General features: G+C 42.0%; 1 protein-coding gene across 3 annotated transcripts in view; it reads left to right on the plus strand.

Annotated features, from left to right (window-relative positions):
• The window catches only part of LOC128750841 (potassium voltage-gated channel subfamily C member 1-like), a 35505-nt gene that overhangs the window by 12286 nt on the left and 2831 nt on the right, over positions 1-20388 (plus strand). The window contains exons 2-5 of one of the 3 annotated variants that reach the window (XM_053851407.1): positions 6762-6893; positions 8475-9336; positions 11156-11362; positions 14663-19004. In XM_053851407.1, coding sequence (XP_053707382.1) covers positions 6762-6893; positions 8475-9336; positions 11156-11362; positions 14663-14814 — 1353 coding nt within the window. In that variant the 3' untranslated portion in view covers positions 14815-19004. The remainder of the gene's footprint in view (positions 1-6761; positions 6894-8474; positions 9337-11155; positions 11363-14662; positions 19005-20388) is intronic. The other 2 variants (XM_053851408.1, XM_053851409.1) reach the window with 2 other exon arrangements.

A 20388-nucleotide genomic window follows, 5' to 3' on the forward strand; every position in this document is an offset into this window, starting at 1 on the left:
TTCCTCCTTTCATGACATTGTGGTGGACATGCATGCGTCTTCATACACTTTTGCTTCAAGATCTTGTCCGTTGTGGGTATGAAAGGAGTAAGGAAAAATATATATATCTGATGTGGGGTTGAAATAAATGTATTCTAAACTATGCTATTGTCTGAAAGAGATTTAATAATACCAATATCACTCTCATCTAAGTTCATTTGAAACTTAACTTAACTTTGTCATTCAAACAAAACATGAGAAGGCACAAATTTCCTTTCTTTTATATATAATATAATATAATATTTAATATCAATATAAGTTTCTCCAGATTTTTTGACCATATTTTTTTAAATAAAGTCAATAAAGCAGCAAAAGCTTGTCCTAATTGTGAACACAATATCTTGAGTCTTGCCCACATTGAGCAGTTAACAGGCTGGTTAAAGCAACAATGCGTTAAATTTAGACATTAATAGATTATTTTCATATTTCCTGAGACGACAGATGTCATTTTGAACAGTCCAAAACCAAAAGTCAGACTCTCCAGCTCCCTGTTAAACACTCCCTTGGAGCATGTAACTTTCTCTGGGCGAGCCACACAGAGGCGTGTTCTGAGAGTGGCATCACAGCCCCAACTCCACCCCCACCGAGACACTTGACAGCAGGAAGGCAGAGAACCTCTACAGCGAGCTGAATTCCTTGGTTTACATCATGTCGGAAGAATGTTACCGATGTCCAGCTTGTGCAAAGTAGTAAGTACATCATGTACCCTTTCACAGATGGTCTGTTTAAATGGAGCCTCTGTCATTCCCACTTTAAAGTGCATCTGAAGTTCTGCTCCCTTGGTTTGGAATTTGGTCCCGCCCGACAAATCTTTCTCAAGCTCTCCACGCCAGATGAATTGCTTCTGAACAACTCCTCTCATTGTTATTTTCCACCCCCTGCGTAAAATCTTGAGGTGACCACCCGGTTGCTGTTGGTTGATGATGAAACACAGACTCAACAGACTATCATGACGTTGAATTTCTTCTGTGATAATAGCTGAAAATATGGTTTACCAAAATAGCAATTGTCTTGAAAGAGTCCTTGCGATGTTTATCGCGACTTGGAACTGACCCACCTACTGTAACATTCATGTGCATTCACAGAGGTGTCCTTTCCTTCTGGCTGTCCCTGCTTTTTTGCAGCTCCCTTTCTTCATTGCTTCTTACATTTGTCCTCTGCTGTTGGTCCTGACTTATTACTGAAGTGCCCCTAGTTTTCAGCGGGAACCAAATGAAGTTTTTTTACTCTGAAAATACGACCAGAGCATGTCTTCTGTTGCTGTGCATCACCACGCTGACTCAAAGTGCAGTTAGCAGGGAGGGTTTTCTGAAAGAGTCTTGCTTGTGTTGGTAGGTTTCTGGCAGCCAAATAGGTCAATGAAGGATGACAGTGAAGAGTTTCAGTTGCAGGACCGGCTGAATTAATCTAATTGAGGCTTGATCTCTTCTCGCAGGCAGATAAATTATAGTTCCTCAATTACTCATTGCTCACTGCTCCACGTCCTGAGTGCAGTGTGAGATGAGGTGGGCACTCTTACAGTTGTATTCCCCCGATGTCATCACTTCCCTTCTCTTTACGTCTGTCTTCCTGACATAACTTCCCCTTCCCAGGTCACTATTGACTCTGGGATGATATATATATATATATATATATATATATATATATATAATTTTATTTTTTGCTCTCCAGACAACAGGGAACCTTTGTAAGTGCAGGAGTTCCTGGTCCACTGGTCACACTGATGCATAAGACACGTGGCAGCTAGGATGATAACAACAACAACAAACATGGAGGAATCCCTGAACAAAAGCAAACAAAAGCATAGTTTTGCTTTTGTTCAGGGAGGTTTTTCACTACTCAATGACCAGGGTTTCCACTACTCTGAATGGACTTGAAATTCTTATAAAATTGAAATTCCTTTACAAATATTTTCAAGACGTGAAAAGCGCTTTAGTTTAAATAAGGTGATATGAAAACTTGAATATAGCCACCATGGTGATTTATTGTGCTATTGTCAAACTGATGCAAATAAACAATATTTTGTTGTTTAAATGTATGTATGGCTCCATCATTTGATTCAGTCATATACCAAATGACCAAAAAAATGTGGCTTCTTATGGCAAATATTCTTATACCATTAAACTGCAGATTAAAATCCCACCCATAATATATATATATATATATATATAAATATATAAATATATATATATATATATATATATATATATATATATATATATATATATATATATATATATATATATATATATATATATATATATATATATATATATATATATATATATATATATTGAGTCAGGTACAGGGTAGAAATAGAATGCTTACCTCAATGGTTACCTAAATGGTCATGATAAATGTAAGAAAAATATCAAAGTAAGTATGAAAATATGGATAAATGTGACTAAATATAAAAGAAAAACTCCTCAGAATAATAAGGTTGAAGGTAGAGCACACAAGAGAAGTAAACAAAACACATAAAGTAAAAAGTATTGAGTTCATATTGAGTTCATATTGAGTGTAATCCATTGGAAAATACTCCAGGCAGCAATGTCATCTTCATTCATATCCATAAGCAGTGAATTCAGTTGATCTATTGTGTGTGTGTGTGTGATATTACCAGAAACATCAGGAAGGAAAGTGCAACAGCATTCACCTATCACTTGACATATACGTCCCTGAGAGGCAAGTAACAGGTCAGATGCCATTTGATGTGTTGGGAGAAGGTACCATGAAGAAAGCATTATCCAGCTCATCCATGTTCTGAGCCTTGTGCACGGCTCCCCACCAGGAGAGGAACCCTGACAAGAATTGAGTTTCTGGGGAGGTCAGGAGTGGCTTTGAAATGTGACGTTAGACATTAGTCTGAGGATGGTGTAAGTGTGGACAATGATGAGTAGTGTGTCATCCTGCTGCTACTTGTGCATATATTATTTATTAGTACCAACTTGTTGTTTTCTGCTTGCTTGCTTGTTTTGATATATTCTTTTTACATTGTTTGCACCAAGGGAGCAGCGCTCAAATCTTGTTGTACACTGTACAAGGGCAATAAAGGCAATTCTATTCTATTCTATTCCATTCTATTCTAATAGGGCTTGTAACAAAGAGGTGCTGCGGCTGTGCGGACAGATTTGGCGTCATCTAGTGGCGATTCTTGGTATTGCTTCGTCCCTGATCCTGTCACCACTTGTCTTGACTTGGTGGGGACGGGTGAGACAGACAGTGGAGGTCCTTGAATTGGGGTTTGGACAGCAATGGGTGGAGCGACTGACAAAGGACCAGGAACCTGGTGTCTTCTATGGCGGAGGCACCCAGTCATCATCTGCCAACGTGTGACTTGTTTTAGACTCAGATGAAGACCAGAGAAACATCCATCAGCTTGCAGTCCGTCACAGCTTCCCTGCTTTTCCTCACATTTTTCACGCTTTTCCTGCTTTTTTTTCTATTTTATTTTTGGCTGATCTACACTGGGCTTCTTCCATCCACATTTCAAAACATCTCTGGTGTGTTTCAAACCTTCTCGTGCCGCCTTTCGCTCAACCTTCACAATTCATTCACACTCAACGTACTGCTGTCTTGGGAAACCCAAGGTGATTCACCCACTTCAAACATTCATCCCTGTATTTGTCTCTCATAGTTTTCATGCGCGGAGTTGTCCATTTGTGGTTGACATTCTTTTTCTCAGTTCTTTCTTTTCTTTCATTCTTTTTTCTTTCTAGCACCCTGCAAATGGTTCCCATACTCACAGGAAGTCATCATAGCGACATTGTCAACAACAAATCCTCAACAGAAACCAGAGCTCTGAGTGCAATACTCAAGTGAATAATGAAACATAACAACAACTTCATCTATCCACCCCCAAGAGTCAGTCATCTGAACCACTACACGTACAGCCATTTACACAGTGGCGGACCCTCGCCTCAGGGTATATAGTATATATAATAATCGTATTCATGTCATTGTGTTTTCCGATCTTGTTGTTTTTATCCAATCAGAATTCAGCTAGCTTGTGTGGTCATGTCCAAGGCCTTCAGCAGCAACAGTGCAGGCGCTGGTGCGCTCAGAGTGAACGGACACATATAGTTGATGGATAGTTGTGATAGCCAATCACATCACAAGTTTGGGACAGCGAGGCCTTCGAGGTGGCCTCACGCTGAACATGACTTGTACAGGTCCTGTGATTGGATACTCATACCGGAGTAACCGCTCCTCTTTTCTTGCTCCGTGGGTTAAACATGTACAGACTGTCATGGGCAAAACTAGCGTGCTGACGTTCCATCTGGCATCTGTGATCCGACTCACTGGCACAGATCATGCCCCGTGTTTGTACTTCCTTCAAGTTTCTATGGACAGTGAATGAGGCAGCCATTTTGTAAAATGACTTTACCCTCTATTAAATTGTAATTGCTAGTGTTGTCCCATGAAAAGAAGACATGACATGCACACACAGGAGGATTCCCCGGCCTCTCACCCTTAACTTAACCGTCCAAAACAAATGGCTAAACTTAACCGTGACTCTGAACCTAACATAAAGTTATTACGTCCTATTCATTTTGAAGTCTACATTTGAGGTCTAGACTAACTAAGTAAATGTATCTTCTCGCGAGGAGGTGACTTATCATGAATTGGTCCTCAAAGAATAGATAAACCATTCCTATTTGTCACTTGGTCCTTGTCATTCGTGACCACTTTCCTACTGTATCTTGAATCGCTTGGCTCTCGGTCTGGTAATAGTTGCACGTTTTATATTCAAAACACTCCTTTAAAAAGAATGTATGTGAATATGTTAGTAAATACATGTACATGTGAGCGCCTATGTGTGTAACCAGGACATCTTAAAATAGTATTGTCCAATTAGAGCAGGATAATAAGCTCCATCTCTCCATGGAGTCAATGTCATTTGACAGTCTTCATCGCTGACCTGACACACAAATGCACTAAAACACAGATTCATGTTCACATGTGCTCTTACTAGATGGGCTCATTATCTCAGAGAATAGATGGAGGTTTGGGGAATATTTTAGGAATAGAAACGTACTCTGGACTCGTGTGAGGAGTACCACAGGGGTGTGTGCTCGGTGCTTTGTCCTTCATCCTGTTGACGTATGGCTCCTGCAGTGACAACCGCTGCATGAATTTTCCATTAGACCAGTGCAGTGGGCCTCACCACCGAACACCAGGAGGCTGACTGGAGGTTGGAGGTGAGCCAGTTGGTCCATATGAGAACACGGTGAAGACCTCTGCCGGACTGAAAATGCAGCTGCAATGGACAGAAGGCTCAGAAACACGTTCCAATCCTCATGCACCATTTCAGCCGCATCCAGGTCCAGTCATTCGCCTCTGTTCTCTCACCCTACAGGACTCCAAAGGCACACTGCTGACTAGAAAAGCAGCAAGGAACAAATTTCATGACAGTTTGAAAGCCATTTCTGCCGCCCGCATGGATCCGCTGAAACAATGTAATACAGGGACTCGGTTACAAATAAGACACTGAAAATAACAGCTGACTTTTGCAATACTTTTGCGCTATTACTAGCAAGACGCCAGTGTTTATTGACAAAGCGAACGGCTATGAATCGACACGAGTGACTGGGAATGTGTGTTTCTCGTGTCTTTGTGCTTCATCAACACCAAAGGGAGAAATGAGCTTGAATTTCAGTTTCCCAAACTAAATGTTGGCTCAAAATATGGAACTTGTGTTTGTGACTGGCCTCTCTGTCGCATGTGCGCCTCTCACCTGTCTGTGTTTAAAGTGGTTGCTGCTCGTGGTGATGAAAGAGAACCAAAATATAGTGAAATGTAGAATAATCCGGTCATAGTTTGCCTCGTGTATACTACTCTGTAGTGTGCTGGTAATGTCAATTGGCGACTTCCACAGAGCGAGAGAGCCAAGGCTCAAAACTGTCTGAATCCAGCTGCTGTCCACACGGTGACACGGCTCTGGCGTTTTCAAAGTTGCTCTCAAGTGACACCAGATGAACATGAGCTGCTGCAGTTGGTTGAGAGCACTGTGATTTTGCTGTTGCTGCTGTCCGTCAACTGAACCAAACGGTGATGTAATTCTTTACCATGTGCCATGACATTGACTTAACAATCCATAAGTGCGGAGATTTGAAAAGTGTGGTGCTCGGACCTGACCGTTTTGTTAAAGCAAAACGTAAGTGCAGAACACCAAGTGCGTGTTCTGTCCTTGAGAGTCAATGAACACTAACTGCTGCCACACACTTCCATGAATGCGCAAGTTGTGTGAGCTGCTCCGCTGCAGAGAAAGAAGAGCAGAGACAGTGGGTGCAAAATCTCAAGGTAGGGGTTGGGGATGGTGAGCAGGGAGATTCTGCAGAGAGAAGGGAGTCACGTTACACTTGATCGGTGAGTGTGTGTGTGCGTGTGTGCGTGCTCACACGTTTCTTACGTGTTTTATTGGCCATGTCATGCGCTGACCAGATGATCATTGATTCAGCTTTACATCTTTCTTACCACCAGCGTGGTACACAATGGTATTACAGCAGATTTATTGCTGTTCCTCCCCTGGTGAAAACTGCGGGAGTTGGCGCCACCTATGTTCTGTATTCACAACTACTGCTGCACTGCACTGCAAGTGATCTTATTCAGTGGATGCATCAGCAGGCAGGAGAATGTGAAATGCTCTTTTCTCTTGAATCGAACAGCAGGTGACATGAATGTGACCTGGAGTGTTTCTCTCGCTCTCTCTCTCTCTGCAGTATGTGGCACTGGCCTCCCTCTTCTTCATCCTCCTCTCAATCTCAACGTTCTGCTTGGAGACCCATGAAGTCTTCAATACCATCTACAACAAAACGGAAAACTTCACCTTCAACAACGTTACACATGAGGAGGTACGGCCGACTCTCAGGGTGTCACTGAATCGATTATAACATGTTGTGAGACAAGAATTATGTGAAAAATGTCACTGTATATCACTGTTAACACTCATTTGGAAGCATTAAAATGGCATGAATACAGGAGCATTACTACCAAAAATACAGAAACTGCTGGGAGCAATGGCAAAATTGATATAAAAGGGACCATCAGAATGGGTATGAAATGGAAGTGAAGTGACTTTGAACTTGTTATAGTTGGTTCGACTTATAGAAACTCCAAATTTGCAGTGATTTTCAAACCTTCTGTTGGTTGATATCCAGTTTTAAATTAAATTATTATTATTTAATTGCATGAGAAGTGCAGTTGTTTTTTAAATCCACTGAAGTGTAAAACAATGTACAAACCAATTTCTCTTTGGCTTTTTCCCTGTTTTTGTCCATTTTATTTTGATGAATTCTGTTTATTTTATTTTATATTTTTTATTTATTCGTGGGAATGCCGTTTTATTTTATTATAATTTTATTTTACTCTTAACATTTATCTGTGATAGAATCAACAAATAAAAGCATTTTTTTTATACTGTACGATACAGTACAGTGATAATGCATTGGCTGCGCGACACGTGAAAAACAGACAGTTTGGGGTTATGGTAAACAATGAAGTTGGGGCTCCATTCATTCAATATTTAACATGTCAATTGCTACAGTGGTACCTCGGTTCTCGACCACAATCCGTTCCAGACGGCCGTTCGAGAAGCGATTTGAAAAAGAAATAATGCGTTCCAAGCCTTAAAACAGTCTTTTGCAGGAGTGAATGTAGAGTGTCTGCTGCAGGTGGCTGTTCCTCTATGTGTGTGGCCGCTGCATGTGGGAGGGGTTGCCGAGTGAGTGACCAGAAGTGAAGAGGTGCCCGGTGCGTGTCCAGCTCTGAATGTGCGCTTCTGTGCAGTTTGGCTGTGACAAAGTCATAAACCAAGTCACGCTCTGTCCCAGACTGGCCTCATCCCTGTCCCAGCTCCAGCCCACAACAGGACATCAAACCCTGGAGTGAGCGCTCCAGCACCTCCCCTGTGACACTCTACCACGGTCCAGTGTGGAGACAGGAAAGGTTTTACACCTCAATATGAAGAAAAAACAGTCAGTAAATGTAGCTAACGGGACACGTCTGCATACAGAGGCTGCGTTATACACAATAACGTTATGTTTTTTCCGGCTTTTTTTGGGGGCGTTCGAGTTCTGGATATTCGTGTGAAATCCGAAGCAAAAAAATCTTGAATTTTTGTTCGAACTGCGATTTGTTTGAAGTCCGAGACGTTCGAAAACCGAGGTTCCACTGTATTTGAAGCCCATCAAACGGCGTGCGTTTCAGTGTGGACGCTAATGTTCTTTCAGTCCATTGAAACAACAACATGCAACGCTGAAGGCTGCCTATTTTGCCAGTGTAGAATGCAAGTCCACTTTCCCAACATCAATATAATACGTCATGGGGTTGAGGATGGGCTGTTTAATGCTGTAGATTTGTATTGTTCATTGTATTAGCCTTATATTTTGTTGGAAACACAACTAATCCTTCCTCTTCCTGCTTCCATTATCCAGACAGTCTATGAAGTGGTGACAGATGGCTGGCTGACATATGTGGAGGGCGTGTGCGTCATCTGGTTTACCATCGAGGTGTTGGCGCGTGTGGTCTTCTGCCCTGACAAAGCCGAGTTCTTCCGCAGCGCCCTGAACATCATTGACTTTGTGGCCATCGTGCCCTTCTACCTGGAGGTGGCATTAAGTGGCCTGTCATCCAAAACAGCCAAAGATATCCTGAGTTTTCTGCGTGTGGTGCGCTTTGTGCGCATCCTGCGTATTTTCAAACTGACCCGGCACTTTGTGGGACTCCGTGTCCTCGGTCACACCCTGAGAGCCAGCACCAATGAGTTCCTGCTGCTCGTCATCTTCTTGGCTCTGGGCGTCCTCATCTTTGCCACGATGATCTACTACGCTGAACGCATCGGCGCAGACCCAGATGATCCCACGGCTGCCGCTCACACTGACTTTAAAAACATCCCGATTGGATTCTGGTGGGCGGTGGTGACCATGACCACACTAGGCTACGGAGACATGTTCCCTAAGACCTGGTCTGGAATGCTGGTGGGGGCTCTCTGTGCCTTGGCAGGTGTGCTGACCATCGCCATGCCTGTGCCTGTCATCGTCAACAATTTCGGTATGTACTATTCACTCGCCATGGCCAAGCAGAAGCTGCCAAAGAAGAGAAACAAGCACATCCCTCGAGCTCCGCAGCCCGGCAGTCCCAACTACTGTAAACCAGATGCCCTCGCCATGGCAACCGCATCACCCCACAGGCTGATGGGAAACGTACTAGGGCCAGGCATGATGGGCTCAGGAAACATGCTGGGGACTGGAGACTGTCCACTTGCACAGGAGGAGATCATCGAAATCAACAGATCGGGTGAGTCCTGTCATGTTTTTCTGCATGTCGTGTGCCTTGCAAATCTGCACTCTTGGCTTGTAGCTTAGCCGCAGTTGCAGTATTCAGATGGTTTGTTTGGTGGTGACAGAAACTAAGCGGGTGGGCTGGTGTTCGTAATATAGCTTTCAGTGTATTTTTGACTCAAGAAACTTGTGTCAATACTTAGGCCAAGTCAGCTTTATTGAGATGAGTCGTGCATCTGACTAGAGACACAGTTGTCTGACTTGGGTCAATACATGAGGGACCTCTCGTGCATTTCTGACTTTTCTGAGTCATGCATATATTTCAAAAGTTGAAGTCTTCCTCTACACCGAGAGTTTCAAACTGGACCTTGACGGGCGGCAGTGGGTGCAAGCTTTTGTGCCAACTTTGTGGGACAGTTTGAGACCACTGCTCTACATCAGTGACGTGCAGTCAGGGGAGGCAGAAAAAAGAAATGTAAAATGAAAAAATATATTAAATGGTTGTATTTATCCACTGATTCACACTATCAATGCTTTTTTAAAATTTCACCAGTTTTAGGTTTTTATTGAAAATGGTTGAATTTTCACATTTACCGTGCAAATACTGAGTAGAGAAGCGCAGTGAGGCAGCCACCTGCTGAGCCTCACCATAGATGGCGCAATGACTCGACTAACCGTGCTGTTGTAGTGAGAACACTTTTGCTATTGTATAGCTGATGGATATAATGTTTTTTTTTTGTCAACAACTGCATGTGTGTTACTAGTTTCCTGCGCTGAGCGATCATAAGACGGCTTCTACATGAAGCCACCTTCCTCATGTCTCAGAACCATGGTCACTTTAGAGTGGGGATGTCAAACATACAGATTATTTTGTAAAGTATCAAAAGCTGAAGAAACAAATAGGCCCAATAAGACTTTTCATACTGGGACCTTGGAAGTGCTTTGGCACACCCGTCGCCGCGTTATGTCAAAAAAAAAAAAGTGGACCCAGAGTGCAGAGTGTTCCAGGAAAAATGGAAATCCTCCTGTTTATTCATAGCATGTCGCAGTGCTGAAAGAATATGACCCTTGTCACCACTCTTCATGAATCATGCAAATGGAGGACATTACACTTTGGACTTTCACTGTAGTTTGTGCCAAAAGGCTTTGTGTTGCAAGTCATTGAAGATGGATAACACCATGAAGGTGGTCATCTAAAAATGTTTGTTTCATCCGAACCAGAAGCCTGAATCACTGTCAATGTGACAGCCTTTTCAGAGAGAAAGACAACATCTCTGGCCTGCTGTACCACACTGAGTGAAGGTGGTTAAGTCGAGGTAGTGAGCCGAGGCATTTCTTGAGCAGTTCATGGGAGAAAAGCTCAAACCAGAGTCAAAATGTCATTCCGTAGAATGCCTGCAGGACCTTGCTTTTTGGTGGATGTTACCGAGAAGCTGTATCATCTGAACCAACCGCTGCAAGGGTGCGACAAAGTTGTAACACAGTGTTATGACGGTAGATGTTTGTTCAAGTTGGAGCTGTCAAAATTCTTTTCAGACTTTTGGTGAACCGGAGAAAGATTTGCTGTGAATCCTTTCCGATCAAACTTGAAATAATTTGGCTAAACCTGAAAGTGAAATCTGTGGCAGTGGTTTGTTCAGGGAACATGTGCTGAAAAAAACCAAAAAACATCTTTAACAGGATTGTTTGTTGACATACTTGCATCAGTACTCAGGCACAATACTCGTACTAGCTTGGCAAAAAAGTGGTATGGGGACATCCCTCATTATTATTATTATTATTATTAGTAGTATCATTAATATTGTATAATAACCCTATAATTCCCCCATGAACAGACTCCAAACAGAACGGTGATGCCGCAAATGCAGCGCTGGCTAATGAGGACTGCCCCACCATTGACCAGGTTCTTGGTGATGAACGGAGTCCTGCGACAGGCGTGCTAGGTTCGACCACAAGCCACGAGCGCTACCCTCATGACCGGGCCTGTTTTCTGCTGAGCGCAGGGGAATTTCAGAGGGTGACGGACGGGAACGTTCGGAAAGGTAAGTGTATCTTCATGGCTGCCTTCCTCGTTCCTTCGTCTTCTTCAAATTGTGGAATGACATACAGTGTTTTGTGAAATAAATAGGCAGACGCAAAAGTGATAAACGCGTTGTTTTCAGCGCATCACTGTTTCTTACCTTTACTTTATCGACACATTGAAATTGTTCCAGTTCATTTGTCATTTAACTACAAAATGTTGCCTTGCTAAATATGAGAACATCTAGAATCTCATAATAAACGCTCCTCGCACTGAAAGACCGCCACCGCTTGGAGGTTAAAATAATCAACTTGAAGTTTTTATTTCTCTAGTGACTCATAAAGGAAAGCAGTGACAGTTCAGAAGAAGCTGCTATTTTGAAAATGCAGTCCATGCACTGCATCTAGGATGCACACTGTCCTCATGGTTTTCTAGGACAGGAAGTATTTCGACAAACTGTTCTCATCGATGAACAAGTCGGTGACAGTGAAAGAAAGAATGAAAGTCATGACATATGTTTTATTCTATAATGTAGACTTTCAACCTGATGATCCAAAACATGCACTTTTTTTTAAAGCAACCACCGCAACTGTGTTTATTGAATATGTATTGGGTGGACATCAGTTTTATCGGCAGCCTTATATTGACGCACAGCTTGGAGCGATAAGCCCTTACACACCTGGAGCATGGGCGATATATGACCAAGAGTTAACAGTTGAACTCTCCCTTATATTGGGGTTTACGTGTCTTTTTCTCACTAAGAGATCACCTGCACATTTGCTGTTAGATGTCTCTATTCTAATTCTAATATTCACCTACCAGCTCACCATTATCACGATACAAATGTTCTCATTTTGTTTTCCCATTTCTCATTTCGACATGTAGTTGTCTATGAAGAGATGAAAATGACATTGATCTGATCATTAAAACGTTTTTCATATACAGTCCATTTTACAAAGCAAAGTCAAGCATCTATAGATTGTTCACTTCAACATCTCATCTTGTCAAAATAAGTGCCTGTTTAAAAATATGGGGTTTAAAGAGTGCCATGAATTTGTAAAATGATTCCCGCATAAATTGTTATTAAATTATTTCATGGAAATAAATATTTAAACAAAGAAATTAACATGCCACATAAAAAGCAAGGTTTTATATTTGGCTTCACTCAGTCCGATGCTCTTACATTCATATTTGTGAAACAGAAATACGGAAGGTGCCTTCACATTTCCAACCTTGATGTATGTTTTGTGTCATTTCAAATCATAAAACAATCTGAAAACTGCCAAAAATTGCCAGTTTTGAATGTACCCATTTCAACAAATCTATGATTTTTACATTTTTTTATGTCACCCTGGGACCTCAAGTAAAGTAAAAATTAATTTTAACAGACATTGACAAGAAGTACATGAGGAAGAAATAAAAGAAAATGAATCGAACTGATGACACAAAGCAGGTCAGCAGCCTAAAGTAACTGTCCAGCCCAAATGTGTCCCAGCCCGAGTGAGCACACATCTTTGTGTGTGTAACCAAGAGATGGAGCGTCCTTCACACAGCTGCAAGAGGTGGTGTTGGGTGGAGGAGGCCAAAGGCTTTGAGCAGTTATAGATCTCAGTGTTTCAGTTATAGTTGTGTTTTTTGTTACTGTCCCTCTGTCAAGCCTCTGTGAGTAGGTGCCACGTTGTCCATCTGTCCTTTTCTCTATTTCATTTGTTTAGTCTGTTTATGTTGTCTGAGTACCAGCTGTCCCCTCATCCTGCCTTGGTCTCATTTCACTTTGGTGCGTACGGATAGTGACCATAAACACAAACTTCATTCTCCTTAAATTAAGAATTGTAAATAAATAATGAAATGTCCTTCATTACGCCCATAAAGTATAATATTTTTTAAGTATGACATTCAAACTTGTTTAGAAAGTTTGCTCTCTTAACACTATTTATACATTTTGAAATGTGATTATTGGAAAGATTATTATTATTATTGTTATTATTATTATTGTTTATTTCCCCCCCTTGTTCTGAGACAATTCAATATATACAGTTTAGGGAAAATTTAAATGAGCAAGTATATGGAATTGTAAGAGACAAAACTAACATTTTTGCAAAATATATGTCCAGGTACATATGTACTTTTTGTGGCAGCCTCTAACAAAAATTATAGGAACAAACTGACTTGTGTCCACCTAGGTATATGGCAGGGGTGTCAAACTGAACCCCAAATCCAACCTTGTCCTTGACTTGGCTCTTTGTGAAAAGCCTCAGATTATCACCATCCTTCTCTTCCAGCACTGGTGAACAAGTCCCTCCTGACTTTATGCTCCTGTTCAAGTTATTTACTGTATCTTTCAGTGGTGACATTTCCACTGAGATGACATCCCACATTTCTTCCATCTCAGACTCTTATAGTTTGACACTGTCTTATTGTTGGCTGTGAACTTGCTCGTACAGTGCTGCCATCTTTACTGTTGTATTCTACATTTGCTTCCACACTTCTTTGGGATCACATAACCTTTTCAAAATATTTTTGTCTCTACTTTAATTTTTGAAAATGGTGCTAGATAGATCTTGTTTTTTCCATTTTTTTTTCAGTCAAATTGAAATAAAATTTTCTCGTGCATTATTCTAACAAGGGGACACGGAACGCTCTTTCATTATTATACCATGATGTCGAAAGGCTTCAGACGTCCTAAAGTCGCATTGTTTCCGCACACAAAAGGAAGACTTTTCCATCCGAAGCCGCTCCCACTCTTCCATAACTGCGATGAGCTGCCAGTTTTCCATGCCCATCCCTACACATAACCCTCATTTGAAACGGTGAAGGTTCTTACGATCTGTGTGGTCCACCTGTTGTCAAAAGTCAGTGACACGTGGCTTTCTGCTGACGTCACTCCAGCTGATTTACCCTGTGCGACTGCCAAGTTTGTACAAATGTTTAGGAACCAGTGGATGTGAACAAAAGTAAGGAGAAGCACCCCAAGCCTCTCAAAAGGTTTGGTCTTTGAAAGTTATGTTTCATTTAATGCATTTTCATAACACATAGCCATGTTTGTTCTGTCCCTTCCTGTTCATCTTTGTCCTTCTGTCTCTCTTCTTTCATTCATATGAAATGTTTTATTTGGTTGGGCTGGGCTTTTATGGTAATTTCTTCATTTCTCATATACTTTTATTGTGACTTTTTGGTTTTCATTGCCAATGCTTGGAATCGTGACAAATGTTTTGTATTTGCCGTCCCTGATGTGCAATGCTCTTTTGGCATCGCACAAATGAAACTCTTTTAACTTGCCATCTCACTGCCATGAATCTCACTGTGACCTGTGTCCATGTAGCTACAGGTTATGAGAAGTCACGCAGCTTGAATAACATCTCTGGGATGACGGGCGCTCCGCTTCGCCTCACTCCCATGACCGACTCTCCCTTCCAACCCTTTGAGCCTCCAAGCCTCAGACGCTGCCACTCCCCCATCCCATCCATCTTGTAATCTGGATTTGTGCTCATCATTCTTAGGATTATTTTTAAACCAATCCCAAGCTCAAATGGTCATGAAGCCAGAAGAACAATAACAAATACATTTGAATAAATACATAAATAACAAGCCTTGCTAACAGAGATCGTGTCAAGATAGAGTCCAGGTTCGCATGGATCAATAGTTGCTACTATCAGCGTTCAATTATTATTCAGAGAAACCATTCAGTGTTGTTTCAATGCACCCAAGTGCAGACCGATGAAAACAGAACACTTAAATCTGCATGTTTCACACTGAAAATCTATTCATCTGCATCTGCTCAGCAGCCTCTGAATGGTGGGAATATTGGTCATTATTTGTTGAATGGTAGGATTTTGGATACAGTACAGAAACACACGCATGTCATTTGGCTCAGAAGTTCCATTCACATTCTCTGGTGCCTTTCATGCTCATGTGGCTCAATGGCCCTGCCCATATCCACTGGGCCATTTTCACTGAAACCATTCTCTCGTCCAATAATAAACTTCAAAAATTCTGCAGGTCAAATGGCAGATGACGTGATCATTTATCAACAAGCTCTACGTTGATCCACAAGTTTATGTCCTTTTCATGGAGATTGTAGGAAGCTGCTGGAGGATGGATTTGGGTGGCGGGATTATGTTATTTTGATCAATATTGTAAACACCATTATTACTCACTCTTTATGTTTTTTATGACGTAGCAGAATCTTGTTACCTCAAAACAAATGTAACTATCCAGAATTTTAATAAACAATAATTAAGGCTAGCCAGAATATCATATCTACCAAGGACTAACACAAAAAAATGTGCTGTCACATAGTCCCGTCATAAAGTAGCAAAATGACTATCCACAGAAGGGCAACGTTGGTATTTATTTAAACAATTACGTTTTTAAACATTTACCAGAATTTGGGTTAAAACAAACAACCCTTGAAAACTCAAAATAAATATAAAATAGAATATAATATGTGCAAAAAACAGATAAAGTATGTACAATGTGAGCTGTAAACAGTGATAATAAGGAACCATAGTGCAAACAACCCTGAGAATGTCAAGCTCTGTCAAGCTTGCAATGTGTAGCAGGTGTTATGCAGGTAGCTCTCTCAAAGGCAATGGTTTATATTTACTTCCATCCGGCTACTGCTCCTTGAAACGGCAGCAAACCAAGTCCGCATCCACCACACACCACCTTGATACAGGGGCAGGTAAAAAGACAGTGACTGACAGGTTATTCATACATATATATACAGATGTGTTCAGGGTTGCAGGGAGTGCTGGAGCCTACGTTGTATTGAATGTGAAGCCTCTGTAGGGTGCAAGAGAAGGTTTGAAATTTGCCTTGACTGAGAAATCACCAAAATTGTGATCAGAATTCAATTGTGCAACCCTATGATGCATGACGTATTAAAATGCACCACGTAAGAAGTCATTCGCCTTTATCCTGAAGCCTCACCCTTCAAAAATGTATAATTCCAGAATGTAAACTCGGAGTGGTCGAAGTCTAGTTTTGCATGTAGGGATGAAGACCAAATGTCCGCCATATAGTTTTCTCCATCTGTCAGAAGAACTTATGTTCTTTTTTATGTTTTTTAAAATAAGAAATAACTGGTGTGAAAAAGGTGAGGCCCAGTTTTACTTGTTCCGTATGTGACCGCTGAAGTAATCTGAAGAATAAGCTGTACAGCAGTGAAGTCATCTTCAGGGAAATGATCACTTTTTAAATGCAAATTCACACCTATGAAGGAACAGAGCAGATGAATCTGCGCAAGTTAATACATCTTATTTTATGCATATACTTTAAAGTGTTAAGTGGCAGAATAACCAGGATTTGAAACTTCACCGGATCTGTCTCTCAAGCAGAATGCTGGAGTTTGACGGGTTTAGTTCTCCTCATCTCTCCATGATCAGCTTCATCACTGTTTTCATCCTAACAATGTGATTCAGTAGCTTCTAGCAAAATCTTTTAGTTTTTGGCTTCTCTTTCTTTCCCTGTTGTTGACACTCCTTGACCACAACTGTCCTGCCACCACCCTACCCCTTCCATCCTTCCTCCACCCATCTCTTTTTTTTGTTGACTGGCTGTGGCCACTCAGTAGGGGGCCCAGTCAATGGCTACTGGAGCGACAGCCCTTGGTAGTGGAGTGGTGAGAAGATGGACGTGGCATGCTGCGATGGAGGACGAGCAACGCCTGAAGATAGACAGTGCAACATGTCGAGAAGATGGACATTGAACCCTTCAGGCCATTATGATTTTGTGCTTTCATGTCTTCTCCCTCTTCCTTCTACCTCTGTGATGATACTAACAATACTAAAAAAAAAAAAACCTCCGCTTTTTTGCTGGTGCTGCTGCTGCAAAAAAGCCACGATGAAAACAAAAGTTTATCCTTTTCGCTCTAATGGTTTTAACAGATGGCAGTTTTTCATGGATATTGTGGCTCAGAAACATCACTCTATGGCCAGAGGAGGCACACTGTGATATCAATTGTCTTTCGGAATCAGAAGCAAAGAAAGAAAGTGTGTTTCTGGACATTTCACCTCAACCTGACTATTTGGTTAACTCACCCAACTTTTCTTTTCCCGGATCAAGACTTTTGCGAGGATCACAAACTTGGAACTGTCATCTCTGAGCTTTCTCCAAAAAAAAAAAAAATCTATTTTTCCAGTTAATTGGTTGTCTATAATTTGGGTTGTTTTCTTTTTTGTTTTTCGAGCTGAACATAATGGTATTTGCTCTTATAACGGATGGTTGACTACCTGTGCTTGACTAATGGTTAGTCCCTTGTGATGGCCCTCTGTTGGACTTTCATTGTTCACATCCTCTTGTATATTTGTAAACACTGACACTGGAAATGACTGCATGGGTTTACATTGCAAGCAATAAGTAAAATACTAGGAGGAGACTGAAGAAATTCCATTCGCAAAGGAAAATACGTAGTACTACAGTGTGTGCAGCACATACACACTTGCACTAACAAAGCATGCAGGTGAAAAAATTCCTGACATGGAATGCAAGTAGAGTTGGACTGGGCTGACGTAATGCATGGTAAATGCTTCCATATATAGGTACTGTATCAGGGCGGAAGAGGGAGGGAAAGTTTATTTTTGCAGGATTGGGAGGGGAAACATTTCTATGAAAGTCGCATTGTATTGCTGCGTTCATGCCGATCTTGAGCTAATCGCAGCTTTCCATTTCCTTTGGCAGAGGTTTAGAGAACCGTTCTGGAAACCTGTGCTTGGCAGAAATATATATGCAAGAAGAAGCAGCAACTGTGAGCCAATGTAATAAAGAGTCAATCCATATTGTCCACCAATGTCTCTCAGAGAGCTTCTCCAAAGATGGCTCTATGTTGAGATCTTGAACTCGTGTTGAGGGATGGAAACCTCTGCACATGATGTCTCTTCAGTACAACCCTGTAAGTGGTCCACACACAAAACCACTCATTCCTCTCTGTTGTTACATTTTGCTGTGTGATATTATTGACTTGATGCACACAAACTTGTTGATGTATAATTGACAAATGCAGAAACAGTTTTCATCTTGACCAGTCACACAGGTAAAGAAGAGCAAATTCATTTGTGTGTGGAGTCTTTTGGGTGGAGTTTTTATTTCGGATTCTACTGCAGTGCTCCGAAATCTTAGTGATTCCTCTTATGAATTCAGCCTCAAATAGGTCCAAGTAAGTCATTTTTTCCATGTTGCAGAGGTTTCCTCCAACGGGGTCGATAACAAAACAACGTTCCTTTTCTATTTGCAATGCATTCACAACTCAGGTATCTCCAACCATCTGGAGCTTTGTTCCTCTGTTTACGAAATGCTTCCATAGATTTGTCGTGGTGACTCAGCATTTTAGGTGACAATGATTGTTGTAGCTTTTCCTGCTCATAATAACATGTTTTCTCCTAAGTTAATGTCTGATCAGCTGTGCCAGCCACTTGACTTGTAAGTGGAGAGAAAAGAAGAAAAAAAAAAACATCGTGATGATCCCACCTTTTGCCATGGGCTTGTAGCAAGCTACCAAGCGATATGGACGTTGGGAGAACAAAGTGACTGTCAACAAAGCTGAGTGTTCCCTGAGAAGACCCTTGACAGAACTGCAGCAGGCGATGGAGCAGGAATATGTTTGAGAGGACAGTGTGTCAGGAGAAGAAGGAGGCAAGAGAACAGAAAGGAAATGGCCACGACATGTAAGAACGCGCACTCTCTTTGTGTCTTTGTCCACCTGTCTGGTTTGGTGCTTCATCCATATCTCGTGTTGTCGTGTGGTGTTGTATGTCTTAAGTCTTATTACTGCATGAAGCACTTCAGTCGTACCATTTCAGTTCCTTTGCCCCTGTTTAAAGCATGCGAATGTGCCTCTGTGTATGCGCTGGTGGTATTTGTGACTGTAAAACTGAAGCTTCTTCCTCCATTCAAATGTGGCAATTTCAAAACAAAAACTATGTGCCCCAAGTTACGCTCGGTGGTCCTGGTTAAGGCGAGAGTGAGTGGCTGGGAAAGCATTATGCCACAAAATAGAAATACAGCACTTTTCAAACATGATCAGTCCGTCCTTCCGGGGGATGAGAAACCAGTGAAACAACCCAGTGTTACAGGTGCCACTTTTCCCTCTGACTCATTCATTCACACTCTCATTTTGTTCATGCCTTGTCACCAACTACAATGCAATGAAGTTATTTTTCCCCTTTTTTAAAAAGAATAAACTACATTGCTCTGCTCAGAAATTAAATGCAGCTTTAACAGAACTTTTGTTTAGTGGTTACAAAAATGGAATCTGTTATTTGGTGTGGGGGGTAACGTAAAATTACAGCACATTCACATACTTTTCCGACTTCTGTAACAACACACGCGTTACTTATTTGCCATCTCTACTTGTTAACAAGGACCCCAGTTAGAGGGGTTTTTAACTCACACCTCCCGGAAGCCTTCTCCTGCACCCCTGTGGCGGTTGGGGACACGTTCAAAGTCGCAATGGCTGACGCTTCGGTAGTGAGCTGTGGGATGAAGGTCATCTGTGCCTCAAGGAGCAGTAACCCAAGGACGTCTTGGTGGCCACCAGACGTCAGGGAAGCCGTCCGACTGAAGAGGGAGTCTTATCGAGACCATGTCTCGAGTGGGACACCTGAAGCAGTCACAAGGTGCCGGTTGGCCCCTAAGGGCTGGTGCTAAGTGTGGGAGGAGTTTGGAGAATCCATGGAGGAAGACTTTCGGTCAGCACCAAGGCACTTGAAAATGGTGAAGCATCCCAGAAGTGGCAGACAGCAGAATATCCAAGCTATTGACAGTGAGGATGGAATGCTGTTGACTTCACCTGAGGATGTACCTGGCAGCTAGAAAGAGCACTTTGCGGAACTCCACGGACATTCCACCCTCTGTAAGGAAGAGGGTGTTGAGGGTCTGTCTTGGGAGGCCTCTTCAACACTGCGTGGATGTCTGGGTCGTGACCGGACGAGTGGCAGACTGGGGGTGGTGGTTCCCCTACGGGGGACCAGAGGGTGTGTTCCAACAACAGAGGAACAGCACGCTCAACCCCCCTGGTAAGGTGTACTCTAAGGTGGTGCCGGTGCTAAG

The sequence above is a fragment of the Synchiropus splendidus genome, chromosome 19, assembly GCF_027744825.2.
Source record: "Synchiropus splendidus isolate RoL2022-P1 chromosome 19, RoL_Sspl_1.0, whole genome shotgun sequence".
Classification (NCBI taxonomy): Eukaryota; Metazoa; Chordata; class Actinopteri; order Syngnathiformes; family Callionymidae; genus Synchiropus; species Synchiropus splendidus.